Genomic DNA, 13,222 nt, shown 5'->3' on the forward strand with positions numbered 1-13,222 from the left:
GATTGGGATTGAAACCAAGCGTTCTAATCCCAGAGTCACACCTTAATTATATCTTTCAGTTCGGGCTTCTTTTTCTTCTTGCTCACCAAGAAAGCGATGAAATAATACTGGTTGTTAAATAATATAAATAATACTGTGTAAGCATTAATGTGTGCATGAGGCCTCTTAAGTAGTTAGAGACAAAGCAAGAGTGGTCCTCCACAATTTGTATAACACTAGCAAATAAACATGTTGGTGCCTCAAATGTTAGACTTGTTTCTGGGTATGTTTGACCACCTGATTCTGCAAATGGGAGCACCTTCCCCCTATCAGGTTTAGTATTTGAGATATACAATATATGCTATATGCTACTCTACACTCCTCACCCATAAAAAATTAGAATATTTAATGCCGTGTTAGTTAACTTGATGTAGAAGAAGTGCACATTGGCTTTATCAGAATAGTTCATGTTATACTAAATATTTGAGTCAAGTTATACTTTCATATGGTTATCCTTTGATTCAGAGATACATTTGAACATTGTACACTACATGAACTGGGAATTTTCTGCAAATAACACTTCACCTTTATTAGGAACTACATAGCAGGCTGTCCCAATTTGTTACCTTTTTAAAAAAAATCATTTTATTGTAGGCTCATACAATTCTTATCACAAGTCATACAACCATCCATCGTGTCAAGCACATTTGTACATTTGTTGCCATCAACACTCTCAAAACATTTGCTTTCTACTTGAGCCCTTGATATCAGCTCCTCATTTCCCCTCCTCCCTGCCTTCTCCCCTCTCCTAGTATCACCATTCTCACCACTGGTCCTGAAGGGATCATCTGTCCTGGATTTCCTGTGTTTCCAGTTCCTATCTGTACCAATGTACATTCTCTGGTCTAGCCAGATTTGTAAGGTAAAATTGGGATCCTGATAGTGTGGGGAGGAAGCATTTAAGAACTAGAGGAAAGTTGTATGTTTCATCTTTACTATTCTGCACCTGATTGGCTCGTCTTCTCCCCATGACTCTTCTGTAAACAGATGTCCAGTTGCCTACAGACAGACTTTGGGTCTCCACCCTGTACGCACCGTCATTTACAATGATATGGTTTTTTGTTCTTTGATGTCTGATACCTGATCCTTCCACACCTAGTGATCACACAGGCTGGTGACTTTCTTGCTTCTCAGCTAGGTGGCCGCTTGTTTATCTTCAGGCCTTTAAGACCACAGAAGCTATAGCCCAGCACCATCAGCTTTCTTCACTACAATTGCTTATGCACACATTTGTTTTCACTGATCATATCGAGAAGGCGGGCACTCACTGCTACGATATTTTGTTCTTTGATATCTGATACCTGGTCCCTTCTACACCTCGTGGTCACACAGGCTGGTGTGCTTCTTCAATGTGGGCTTTGTTGCTTCTGAGCTAGATGGCCGCTTGTTTATCTGCAAGCCTTTAACACCTCAGACACTGTATCTTTTGATAGCCAGGCTCCATCGCTTATCTTTACCACATTTGCTTATGCACACATTTGTCTTCAGTGATTGTGTTGGGAATGTGTATACCATGAAATGCCAATTTAATAGAAAAAAGTGTTCTTGCATTGAGTAAGTACTTGAGTGGAGGTCCACTGTCCATCTGCTGCCTTAATACTAAACCTATAGATATATGCACGTAGATCTATTTCCCCAGTATCCTATATAAATATATTTATATATGTACTTTACTGTATTGAGACTTCTATACCCATTTCCTCCTAGTTTTTTCCTCGATTTCCTTTTACTTTCCTTTTGTCCCACTATCATGCTCAGGGTTTCAGTAATTTCTCTTGGTTACATTGCCCTTGCTGAATTCCTACCAGGCCTCTCACACCCTCTTTGTCACTAATTTTGGATCACTTGTCACTTCCTTGTCCCTGGGTTGTTCAGCACAACTTCCTCCCCCCATCCCCCTCTCCCACGTCCCCCCGGAACTATTGGTCCTGTTGTTTTCCCCTCCAGACTGTTCATCCAACCTATTTTATCTAGATAGATCTGCAGAGATAATAATAAGCACCAAAAAACAAGCATAGCAAGACAAAGTGAGAAAAGAGAACACAACAATGACAACAAAAAATAAAACCAATGACCAGGCAATAATAAATTAATTTTTAAAAAAGAATTAGAAAAACTTTTAAAAAGAAAGAAAATCCTGTAACTAGCTCAAGGTCTGATTTTGAACTCTAGGCGTGCCCTCCAGGCAAGTCCAATGGGGTGCCACTCTGTGGCCCCAAAGTCTATCCTTTGCACTCCCTTGGGAGCTCCTTGCTCTGCTCCCCTCCGCACCCCCTTGCTTTGCTGCACGCGGTTAGTGTTTTTCCTCACTGAGTCTCCAGTGTCGTCCCCGTAGGGCCATGGGCCAGCAAGAGACATGGTTCTCATAGTGGGATCGGCTGTATGGTCCACTCTATTATCTTCAAAAGGCACAAGAAAGAAAATTACGGTATAGTAAATAAATAAGGAGCCCTGATAGAATAGATGGTTATTACTACTAACCACAAAGTCAGCTATTTGAGCCCAGCATTCACCCTGCAAGAAAAGATGCAACTTTCTGCTCCCTAACGAATAACTTGAAGAATAAAAATTTAGATCTTCAAAATATTTATGAAAAAAATGCTATGAAGTCTTTTACATTTTCAAAATTGACCTCATACCTATCATCCATACGAATGCTTTGTCAATTTTCTCTGTTTTCCAATCTTCTGAAGCTGTGTTCTGGCTTTGCAGCTTTCTCCTTGTAGTCTCTGCATATTGCCTCCCATATCAGAAAGAAAAGGAAAAAAATCTATCATCTATTTGATTTTTATTCACAGTGAACTAGTGGGATAGAGAAAAACTGCACCTTTGGGCATACAAATCTTTAAATTTTTAAAAGGCTGCAGAGTGACTGGTGGGTTTGAATCACTGACCTAAGAAAACCCAGAGCTGGTAAGGTCTAGCCAATACAATTTTCTGAATCAGCACCCTAAATAACTGTAATGACATTAGATGTAAGCTAGTTTTATTTTTAAGTTATTTGTTGTAATAAATAATTGTGACTCAGTTACTACATTTCGATTTTCAGAAAGTCTCATTGCCATTTTATATCAAGCAATATTATAGTCAATTATTTTGTGGGGCAAATTTTGGATACTCATTTATTTTCGGGTGGTGGTGGTGGAAATTTAGCTCAAATCAATCGTGGTCCACATTTCTTTGTAGGTAAGTAATATGAACCTAATTTTACTTATTGGTTTTTCCTTTAGCTTCAGTTATAATCTTAGCTGTATAGATGCTATTATGTTTTAATCTTAGATTTTACCTAGCATAAATCTATATTTTGTTAATAATGTATTGACCTCCACATTCATACTAAGGAACTTCAAAAGTTTGTGGAAACTCTCCCTGACCCTTTAATTCCGTTTTCCATGAACTTTTGGAAGCTCTCTTATTACTGACACTGAGTCTACTTTTGCTTAGCTACATACATGTCAAATCCTGATTTTAGGACTTTCCTTCCTTTTTTTTCGCCTTCCAGAGGAAATGACCTTCCATTTCGGGAATTCTTGTGTTCAGTTTATCAGCTCATGATAGCCTTTGAGCCGCACGTGGGCTTATCCTCCAAACCTAACTCACTGCCATCGAGTCAGTGCTGGCTCATAGCGACCCCTTGTGGGTTTCCAAGACGGTAACTGTTTACAGAGTAGAAAGGAGGCTGTCCCACAGAGCCGCTGGTGGTTTCAAAGTGGAGCCCGTGCAGATGGCAGCCCACCTCCTCACTGCTCCCCCAGCAGGTGCTCCACAACCTCCCAGATGTTACTCCCTGTAGACACTACAGCTTTCCTTGTTATTATTTGATTGTCTTCGCCGTTTCAATGAGCATACTGCTGTGACCTCTACAGGGAATTCCTCCTCAGGAATTCGGTTATTTCAGTAACTCTAGTTTAATCTAGTATTAGCTATCCTCTATCATCACACTCTCAATAAGTATTAGCTATCGTTATAAATTATTTCAACATGAATGTGCTTATCTACCGATAGTATGTATATATTCATATTTTAGAAATCCTTTATTAATCTTATGATTGCCATAGCTAAGATAATATAAAGTAATAGTGCTTTTCAAACTTAAGTATTACATACGTGTATCACAGCTCACATTTAATATCTCTATTCTTTGCTTCTTCCCTGTCTCCCCCATTGTCTGTTTCACGGTGTAGCCAGAGCGACCCTTTTGTAATGTAAACTATGCCATTTCATTCTTGTTCACATTCTGTAGCTTCCTGTTTGACTCTGTATTCGGGAGTTCTTAAGCCTATACCCCTTACATGTTTTAGCTCTGTTATAAGTATAACTTTATTAGTAATACTTGGCTTTTCTGATGTTTCAATTAGCAGTCTGATTAATTGTGCTGTTACTGCAACTGTTGATTATTCTAGCATCAGCTGTCTTCTATACAAACTTTAGAATAATTTTTCGAGAAATGCTGTGGTTGGTGGGAACTATGTAAAATTCATATGTTTAACTTAGGTAAATTTGCCATCTTGATAGTACTGAGTTTTCCTAAGAGTGAGCTGCTTCTTGATTGGCTCTCCAACTTTAGTACAGTTTTGCTGTTTTCTTCCTGCAGTTCTTGATATTTTACTTAGTAATGTTGCCATGTATGTGGTATGTGGGTTTATCACCATCATAGAGGGAGTTTCTTTTAGTGACCTTGCTTGCAGAAGTACTCTTTTACATAGAAACTTTGTACTCTTTGATCTGGTTATTTCTTGAAATCTTTTTTAGTTTATTCATTTATTTAAAAGTATGTTTTCATTTTCTTTTTTATTTAAGCAGACATGAAAATGATGGAAAAGTAGCAAATTAGTTACAGAATTGCTGTTGTCTTTGGATAAGTAGTTTCAATTCATTGGTATCACTGTTGGTTTAATGTTCAAATTAAGATGAGCACACTATTAAATTTTAATCATAGAGAAATAATTTCTTAAAGTGATTTTTTTCTTTTATGTATTACTTGTTTTGGAGGTAATTGCAGAGTTCATGTGAGAACAATACAGAGTTATTCCAAAGTATTTTATTTTCTTGTCTTGATTTTTTAAGGATAGTAATGGAAACTTGGAATTAGCAGTGGCTTTTCTTACTTCAAAGAATGCTAAGACCCCTCAGCAAGAGGAGACAACGTACTACCAAACAGCACTTCCTGGAAATGATCGCTACATCAGTGTGGGAAGCCAAGCAGATGCAAGTAAGTTTTCTTTTTCCCTCAATATTTTAATAGAAGATAATATAAATATTTTTTAGGGATGTGTTTAGTTTTATATAGCTGAGGTGGAAGATCTTAGTTGATCTTTTTAAAAAAATTAGTGTAATTAAAAAGAGCATTTATTTTTATCAGCTGCATTGTATTTTTTCAGATTAGAAGAATTTAAGTTACATATTTTTATCATAGAATAAGTCATGTAATACTCATTGCTTTGAAATATGGACTGGTTAAAAGTCTCATTTACCAAAGAAAGCCAATTGCTAGAGTTTCAATGGGTACACACATTTTTAAAAATGGGTTTTAAGTAGAAGTAAAACCTTTGTGCTATTTTAAAAGGGGAGTACTTTCTTTATTGTACCTTTCTCTCACAAAAATAATAAGTTAATGTTGGAAACCTTTAGATAAAGGTTTATCATTTAACAAGTTTCTCTTGCTACTAATAAAATGAATTTGGAAAAGGTATACGAAAAACTTTCTATTAACCCCCTAATTTTTCTCCATGACACTTATACCTAGTGTTTGTAGCACCTAGAATTTTTCAGAATACTTTTAAGTCCTTATCTAATGGTTTAATAACTGTGCTACAGAAAAAAATTAATTTAGTACCAATATCAGATTCTGTTGAGTCATTTATGTTGTATGGTGACCCATGGGTATCAAAGTAGAACTGCGCTAGATAGAAAAATGTAGCATTTGTTTTATGCATTATTGACTTAAGAGGTTTGGTAGGAAAAGTATATTTGACCTGATACTAAGGGTTCAATAGAAAGTGAATGTATAGAAAATAATGATGGCAACATATATTCAGATCTGCTTGATACAACTGATGTATGGATTGTTATAAGAGCTGTTATAAGAGTCCCCAATAAAATGATCTTTTAATTAGTATATTCGATGAGAGCTTCAGAGTTTGTTGATAGATCATCTCAGAGTTTGGGAACCAGAAATAAAAGCGCCCATTCACATAGCTATTTGCAACTATCGATGGACACTTAATACCACTTAGTTTTTAATCTATTGATAATCTATTTTACTTTTCATTTTTTAACAATGGTTTTAATAATTTTACTCTGTAAATAATCTTATGTCATCCAAAATTGAATTACACCTTTTTACACAGGTTGTTAATATGGGGGACATATATGTATTTAAGATAGGCCCGATTGATTATATCTGAGTTCAAGATGAACTGTAACGTGGCCTGTATCTACTTTTCTAACTTTATGTTTCACTGTTTTTCCCTTCTTAAATGCCTGGATGATCTTCCAAGTGCTGTTTCATTTTTCTCCATCTATATCAGTGCTGCTCCTTCTACCTGGAATTCCCTCTGGCTCGTTCTTCCCTTCTAGTCTAATTTCTTTTAGTGTTGTAAAGAGTGTGTGAGCTTTAGCTAGTGCTTTAACAGCAGCCAGCACATAATTTTGTATTAACACATACCTGGTACTTTGCAATGATTTGCTTGCACCTGTCTTCTTTAACAAACTAGAAGCTTGATAGGCAAGGCGCTATTAACATTCCTGTAAGCATACCAAATCAGTGCTTGGCACAATGTAGGTACTCAAAAGTGTTTGCTGAATAGTTTGATAATGTATAATAGTTTGATTGTAGAAAAGTTGCTTCAAAACCAATGGAAGAGGAAAAGGTTAACAAACTTGTTGGAAAAAAGAGGTCATAGAAAGAATGAAGAAACTGATATTTGAAATACACCTTTCACAGTTGTGGTGTCTGGGTAGGCATGGAAACTAGTGAGGCAGATGAAAGAAAAGCAAAGGAATAACTGGAAACAGGAAATTGAACTTCCTCCATGTTCTAGTTCAAAGAATAAAAGAGTTCTACGAGAACGTGTAAACTCTTAACATAGACGGTTCACTCTGAGGTAACAGGTGTGTGTGCGTGTGTATGTGTGTGAAAATAAAGATCACATGGCTTTCTTGAAGAAATTTATTGGCTGTGCAAGAAGTCAATGAATATCGTTAAGCCCAACAAATAAAGGCATGGTGACAATGTCATAAGGCGAAAAGAAAAGCATGAGTCGGTGCCTCTAGGCAGCTGGTGACCTACTTTCAGAAGACTTGTCCCCCATTTGCTGATAATTAAAAAAAGTGTATATATATATATATATATATATATATATATATATATATATATACATATATATATGTAGCTCTTGAAAAATATGTACTAAGCAATTCCATTATTTTACTAAAAAATATGGAAACAGAATTTCTGACTTCATGTCAGCTGATTTGGTGTTGCGGTTTCTTATATGTAAAAGATTGTAACCTTCTAGCCAGAATACTCTCACTATCTAATTGAGGAAGGTGTCCATAAAATTGATTTGAAGTTATTGAGAAACAAATGAGAAGATTAATGTGACAATTATCTTAACAAGACTGGCAGTATTAAATTAGGACAAAATAGCTGATGAGGTAAAACATCATACTTTTACATTTAACATGGTTGTAATAAGTTTGTAAAATATTAGGAAGTAAAATTGCTTTTGGGAAACAATCTTGATTCAGGATTTAAATTTAGTAATGTCATAATGTAGTGTAGGTGCCCTGGTGGCATATTGCTTAAGTGTTGGTTTGCTACTTAGCAGGTCAGCAGTTTAAAACCACCAGTCACTGTGCAGGAGGAAGATGCGACTTTCTACTCCCATACAGTGTTGCAGTCTTGGAGACCCACAGAGACAGCCCTAGTCTGTCCCATTGGGTCACTGTGGGTCAGAATCGAGTGTATTGGCAGTGTGGGTCTTTTTTGGGGCCTGGGGGGGCTATAATACAGTGTTGCATACTTTAAAACTGAAAATATAAAATAGGCATTCAGCAAATATTAAAAAAAATAAGTTCTTTAAATTACTGCAAAATTGTTTTTTGGAAGAAATTAACTGTTAAATGTATTTGTTATTCTTGGTGTGACAAAATTTACTTCTGGGGCAAAAGCAAGTAATTGCAAATGAATATGTATTAAAATGCAGGTTTCTTGAGAGAATAAAAAAACTAACTTCTGAGGGACTTTAGAGTGATAAAATGATCAGTCTGAGTAAATTCTCAAGGAATTGTACAAATAGATTTTTTTGTGTTTATTTTTATTTTATAAAACATATATTTGTACTTGAAAGTTGATCATACATACTTTACTTATTTGAAATATGGCCCTTTTTTGCATTTAAAAAATTTTGTGTGTTATGCATTATTATTTGAAAGTTGATATTTATCTTACTTAAAATTTATTTAAATTTTAAATATATTAAATTCCTTACAACCAGGGTTAGAGCAAGAACTGACTTTTTAAATATGTCACAATTTGGCTGTAGTGCTGACATAAGATCAGTATTTTGAAATATGATTCTTATTACATGAGAACTACATGTGCTTTTTTGTTGAAACGATATAGTATATAACTGCTAACTTTATAACTTATATATATTTCTTAGGGTGAGCTAACTATAGTTTTTAGTGATTAGAAAAATTAAAATTTAAAACGTATCCACTAGAAGTCAAATTTAGGCTTGTGGGGATATTTTCACTTTTGTTTACACTGATGCATTATAGGGTATAGAAATGATATAACTTGATTTAAAGAATGTTTATATTTTTCAGAATTCATATAATATTTAAGAAGTAATTATAGTTGAGTTAATAGAACAAGTGTATGCTTTAGCACAGTTTTCATTTTCACCTTTGAAGAGAAAAGATTAAAAAAATCTTGCAACTTCTATAGTAATGAGTTCAGAAGTGGTGAAGTTAAGGTTTGGACTTTTCCATATCTTAATACTCTCAAAGGTCCACATCAGTATTTGATCTTTAGAAAACCTCCAGGGCATATAGTTGCTTGGGAGAGTCCCAGTCAAACTCCGACTAGAAATGGACTGAGTGCACCACGCATGCTGCTGCGTGCTGCAGATGTGCTCACAGCTCTAGGGAGGCTGAAGGTCTGAGTCCAGACAAACGGCCATAAGCACACTGTGCACGGCTTTGCCCATTTTAAAATCGAATAGAGTATTTTTTATTTCTTTCTTGACCATTAAATTCTTTTGAACTTTCTTGAAACAGGAAAAAAACAGTATATGCGTACCAGAACAAGATGTGCTACAGTTGAGCAATCAAAGTGTGGATCAAAAGATAAGAGGGATTTGGGTAGGTAATTTTAAGACAGAAAGTAAGCCACATATTAATTTAAGTTTTAGAGAAATTAGTGTAACACATTGGACTGAGTGTTAACTCAGACTTAACAGATTTATAATCAGTATACTTTTTATTTGCTAAGAAACAAACAAAAAAACCCCTACATTATTTGGGAAGAATTGCTTAGAAAGTAAGAAAATGTAAGAGTTCTTTGGTAGAGTGCTGGCTGTGGCTGTGTTGCCTGGCCAGACTAAATGTGATTTATACCACAGGGGACGCCAAATCCCATTCTTGTCAGTTTATCTTTTTAGCAACTGAATGCTGAGTTCGTTTAGATAGGAAAAAACTGTAATGCAAGTTAAATCAATTAAAAGAAATTCTAATTGTATAGCACTATTTTGATGATTTACAAACAGTAATGGTTAGTTTAAAAATGAGATGCTAAAATGTGACAAAAGTTATTATTTATAATTGTTTAAATACAATTAGACTTAATATTATATTGGACACACATTGTAGCATTACTTCCATAACTTAAAAATTATGTTAATTTTAACACCAAACAGTAGACATTGGCCTTTACACTTTTAATTTATACATGTAGAATACTAAATTTTAATACTTGCTACTGAATACAAGTTGGAAAGCATAGTAAAATTAATGCCAAAGCTTCCCACTTTACCTCTCATTTCACTGTTTTAATTTTAGCAGCCATCTTTGAAAGTACTAGGTTTTTAAAATGAGCTGTTTAATAAGCTAGCCACTAGTCACAGGGACTACTTAAGTATAAAAAAATTTAAATAATATTCAAAATTCCATTCTTTGTTTGCACTTTCCAAGCATTTGAAATGCTCAGTAGTAGTCATATGTGATTCATTGTCTACTGTGTGGGCAGTTCAGGTATTATGCATTCATCACAGAAAGACCGCTCTCTAACCTTTTACTGAATAGGAAAAACAAACTTTTAATGGAAAAAAAACATGCTCTTTTTATTAGTGCTACTATGAAATGAAGTCAGTGATTTTTTAAAATCTCTGTTCCATGATCTAGGTCTTGCTCTGCATCTATCATATATATACATATACTATTAGGTACTGTACCTCATTAAACAAGCAGATTAATACTTCCTGCTTTCATGGACAGAAGCAGGCAGTAAATAATACACATTGTTAGATAGTAGTGAGTTTATAAAGGGCAAAAGAGCAGGCTAAAGGAACACGGTACAGGGTTGAAGTTTTTGGTGGGACAGAAAGTACAGTATTTTAGATAGAAGATAGAATTATCAGGAAATGTGTTTTGGATACAGTCTGAGTTGAATATGGGAATGAACCTTGGGAACATCTGAAGAAAGTTCTTCCCAGCCTAGTATCTTGGGAAGTATATTATTTGGATATACAGAGATAAATGGTAAGGATGGCCAGGAAAAACCTGTGGAAGAAGTAGTGTGAATGGCAGCCAGGGTGGTAGGATTTTTATTTCTGATCTTCTGCTAACCATCCCTATGTTTGTATCTGCCTTTTTCTCTTAACAGCGCTCCATTCTTTGTTGGCCTGGTTTTTTATAGTTTTTCCCAATTTGTCAAAACAACTATTCAGTTTGCAGTCCTGTCAGTTCCATGCGCACTTTCCCCTTCCATTGTTGCTGCTAATGTATGTATTCTCATTATTTCTTTCCAAACTCTTGTTCTGCGCTTAACTCCTAACTCCTCAAAGAAATTCTTCTCATGTCACTCATCTGCCTAGTTATCTCTGCTCGTGGTTAATATAAACTTAGCTTAGTAATAGAAAAGTGTCTTAAGTTTATGTAGATAAGGAGACAAACAGAAGATTAATCTATTTTTTCCTTCAAAAACAATTATTCACATATGAAATTATATTTTAATTTTGTGCGAAATAAATTTTTTTTCCCTTCAATGTCTGTAACAAAATTTATCCCCGAGCCTCACCAGAGGAACAGGGCCCAGGAGTTACAGTGTCTCTGTGGCAGCCTTCTGGGTCAGTGTCAGCCATGGGTGGGGCAGGCACTGAATTTGACACAGCTGCAGCGAAATAATTTTTTGTGAACTTAATTAGAAGCCTCTCTTATAGTGTTTTATGGCCACGAGAAAATGAATTATAAGTTAGAAACAACTTATACATTTCATATATTTTGGAAGTAGAGAAGTGCTTAGTTGGTATTTTACTCAAATTTATTTGGAAAAGGATAGCTTTATTAGGGTGAGTTTCTTGTTTGATGTATACTTTGACTGAACAGGAAAAATATTTTAAGCCATTCTTGAAAATAATGACAGTTAATCTCACATGATTTTGTACACATGGTGTCCAACTAACTCCACACATGCACTGCTGGATTGTGCTCATCACGCTGGAGGAGTGGTGGCTAAAAATGACGTTGTTTTACTAAGGATCTGAGTTGGCACAGGGGTATATGAGGGATTTCTATAAGAGCATTTTTCTAATTGAATTCTTGCTAGTTAGGAATGTTTATAGCTGTATTTATTTTTTGTTCTTTTAAAATGTAAGCATGTAAAGACTCGTGGACTTTTCTCTTTTAATTTTAAAAGTAATAGTTCATGCCATGTTTTTTTTTAAAACCAGTTTTATTGGGGGTTCTTACAGCTCTTATAATTCAGACCTATATGCATTTTGTCAAACACATCTGTACATAAGTTGTCATCTTTTTAAAAACATTCTTTCTACTCGAGCCCCTACATCAGCTCCTCATTTCCCTCCCTTCCTCGTTCTCCCTCCTCCATGGTCCTTTCATAATTTATAAATTATTCTTTTCTTTTTCATATACTGACTGCTGTCTCCTTTCACCCATCATGCCATGTTTTTTTTAGAACTTATTATTCTACTTCATCCAGAAAAAATAAGTCAGATTTAGTTATTCTAGGTGAAATATTTTGCTCTACTATTTTGTCTTAAAAGCATTTGTATTTAGGATGTAAATAGGTTATAAAAGGCTGCTTTCAGGATTGCTATATTCTAAAATTTTCTATAGAAAGTTAGAGCCTTTTTGAATAACATGAAGAAAATTGTTATAGTGAAAGTACAAAAAATAATATACTATCCCTATGTTTGAAGGATTAAGTCCTAACTTGTCCTTAAGGACTGGCATCAGTCAACCTTTATAGCATTCAAAAAAGAGAAACCAAACAAAGTCACTTCCACAAAGTCTTGTCTGACTGAAGGGGCCTATAGGACAGGGTAAAACTGCTCATGTGGATTTCCGAGACTGTAACTCTTTACAGGAATAGAAAACCCTGTCTTTCTCCCAAGGAGTGCCTGGTGGTTTTGAACTGCAGACCTTACTGATCGCAGCCCAAGACATAACCACTGCATCTTTATAGCACTTCTTCATAACAAGGGTTACTTACTCAGATTCCTTTGGCAGAGGTTTGCAGCGGATAAGAGTTTTGCCACTATCGCGAACGTCTTAACTATTGGAGATTCTGGGAGGGATGGGAGAAGTTGTAGACAATGAATCCAGTTATTCTAGTCTGAGGGGCAAAAACAAACTAACAAACACCATGGAGGCCGCCACACTGACTGCTTCCACGACAGCAGCCCAAGGTAAGTTGTTACAAGGCCTGCTTCCACCCTCTGTCCTCCTTTCAGCTGTTCTTACACCAGTCATTCCTCCACTAATTCAGCTTCTCTGCTGGGTTCCATGAGCTCTTGCAATGGGATCATCAGCACACAGAGACTCAAACACGACTCATGATTATGGGAGTCTATTAGGGAAGTCAATAGGTTGCCACACACCAGGATCAGAAAACATTAGGAATATCATCTTGTGTTCACAGCAGCAACCATGTCTC

The 13,222-nt window shown here is 35.6% G+C and overlaps 1 protein-coding gene and 1 non-coding gene across 3 annotated transcripts in view; one reads left to right on the plus strand and one right to left on the minus strand.

Annotated features, from left to right (window-relative positions):
• USP25 (ubiquitin specific peptidase 25) overlaps nucleotides 1-13,222 on the plus strand; it is a 168,194-nt gene that overhangs the window by 33,582 nt on the left and 121,390 nt on the right. Inside the window, exon 3 of one of the 2 annotated variants that reach the window (XM_075542462.1) lies at nucleotides 5,107-5,251. In XM_075542462.1, the coding sequence (XP_075398577.1) occupies nucleotides 5,107-5,251 (145 nt within the window). Of the gene's footprint in view, nucleotides 1-5,106; nucleotides 5,252-13,222 lie in introns of those variants that run through there. The other variant, XM_075542463.1, reaches the window with a different exon arrangement.
• LOC142442131 (small nucleolar RNA SNORA5) lies at nucleotides 11,310-11,442 on the minus strand. Its single transcript, XR_012783373.1, has one exon. It is a non-coding gene; the product is annotated as a small nucleolar RNA SNORA5 (small nucleolar RNA).

The sequence above is a fragment of the Tenrec ecaudatus genome, chromosome 2, assembly GCF_050624435.1.
Source record: "Tenrec ecaudatus isolate mTenEca1 chromosome 2, mTenEca1.hap1, whole genome shotgun sequence".
Lineage (NCBI taxonomy): Eukaryota > Metazoa > Chordata > Mammalia > Afrosoricida > Tenrecidae > Tenrec > Tenrec ecaudatus.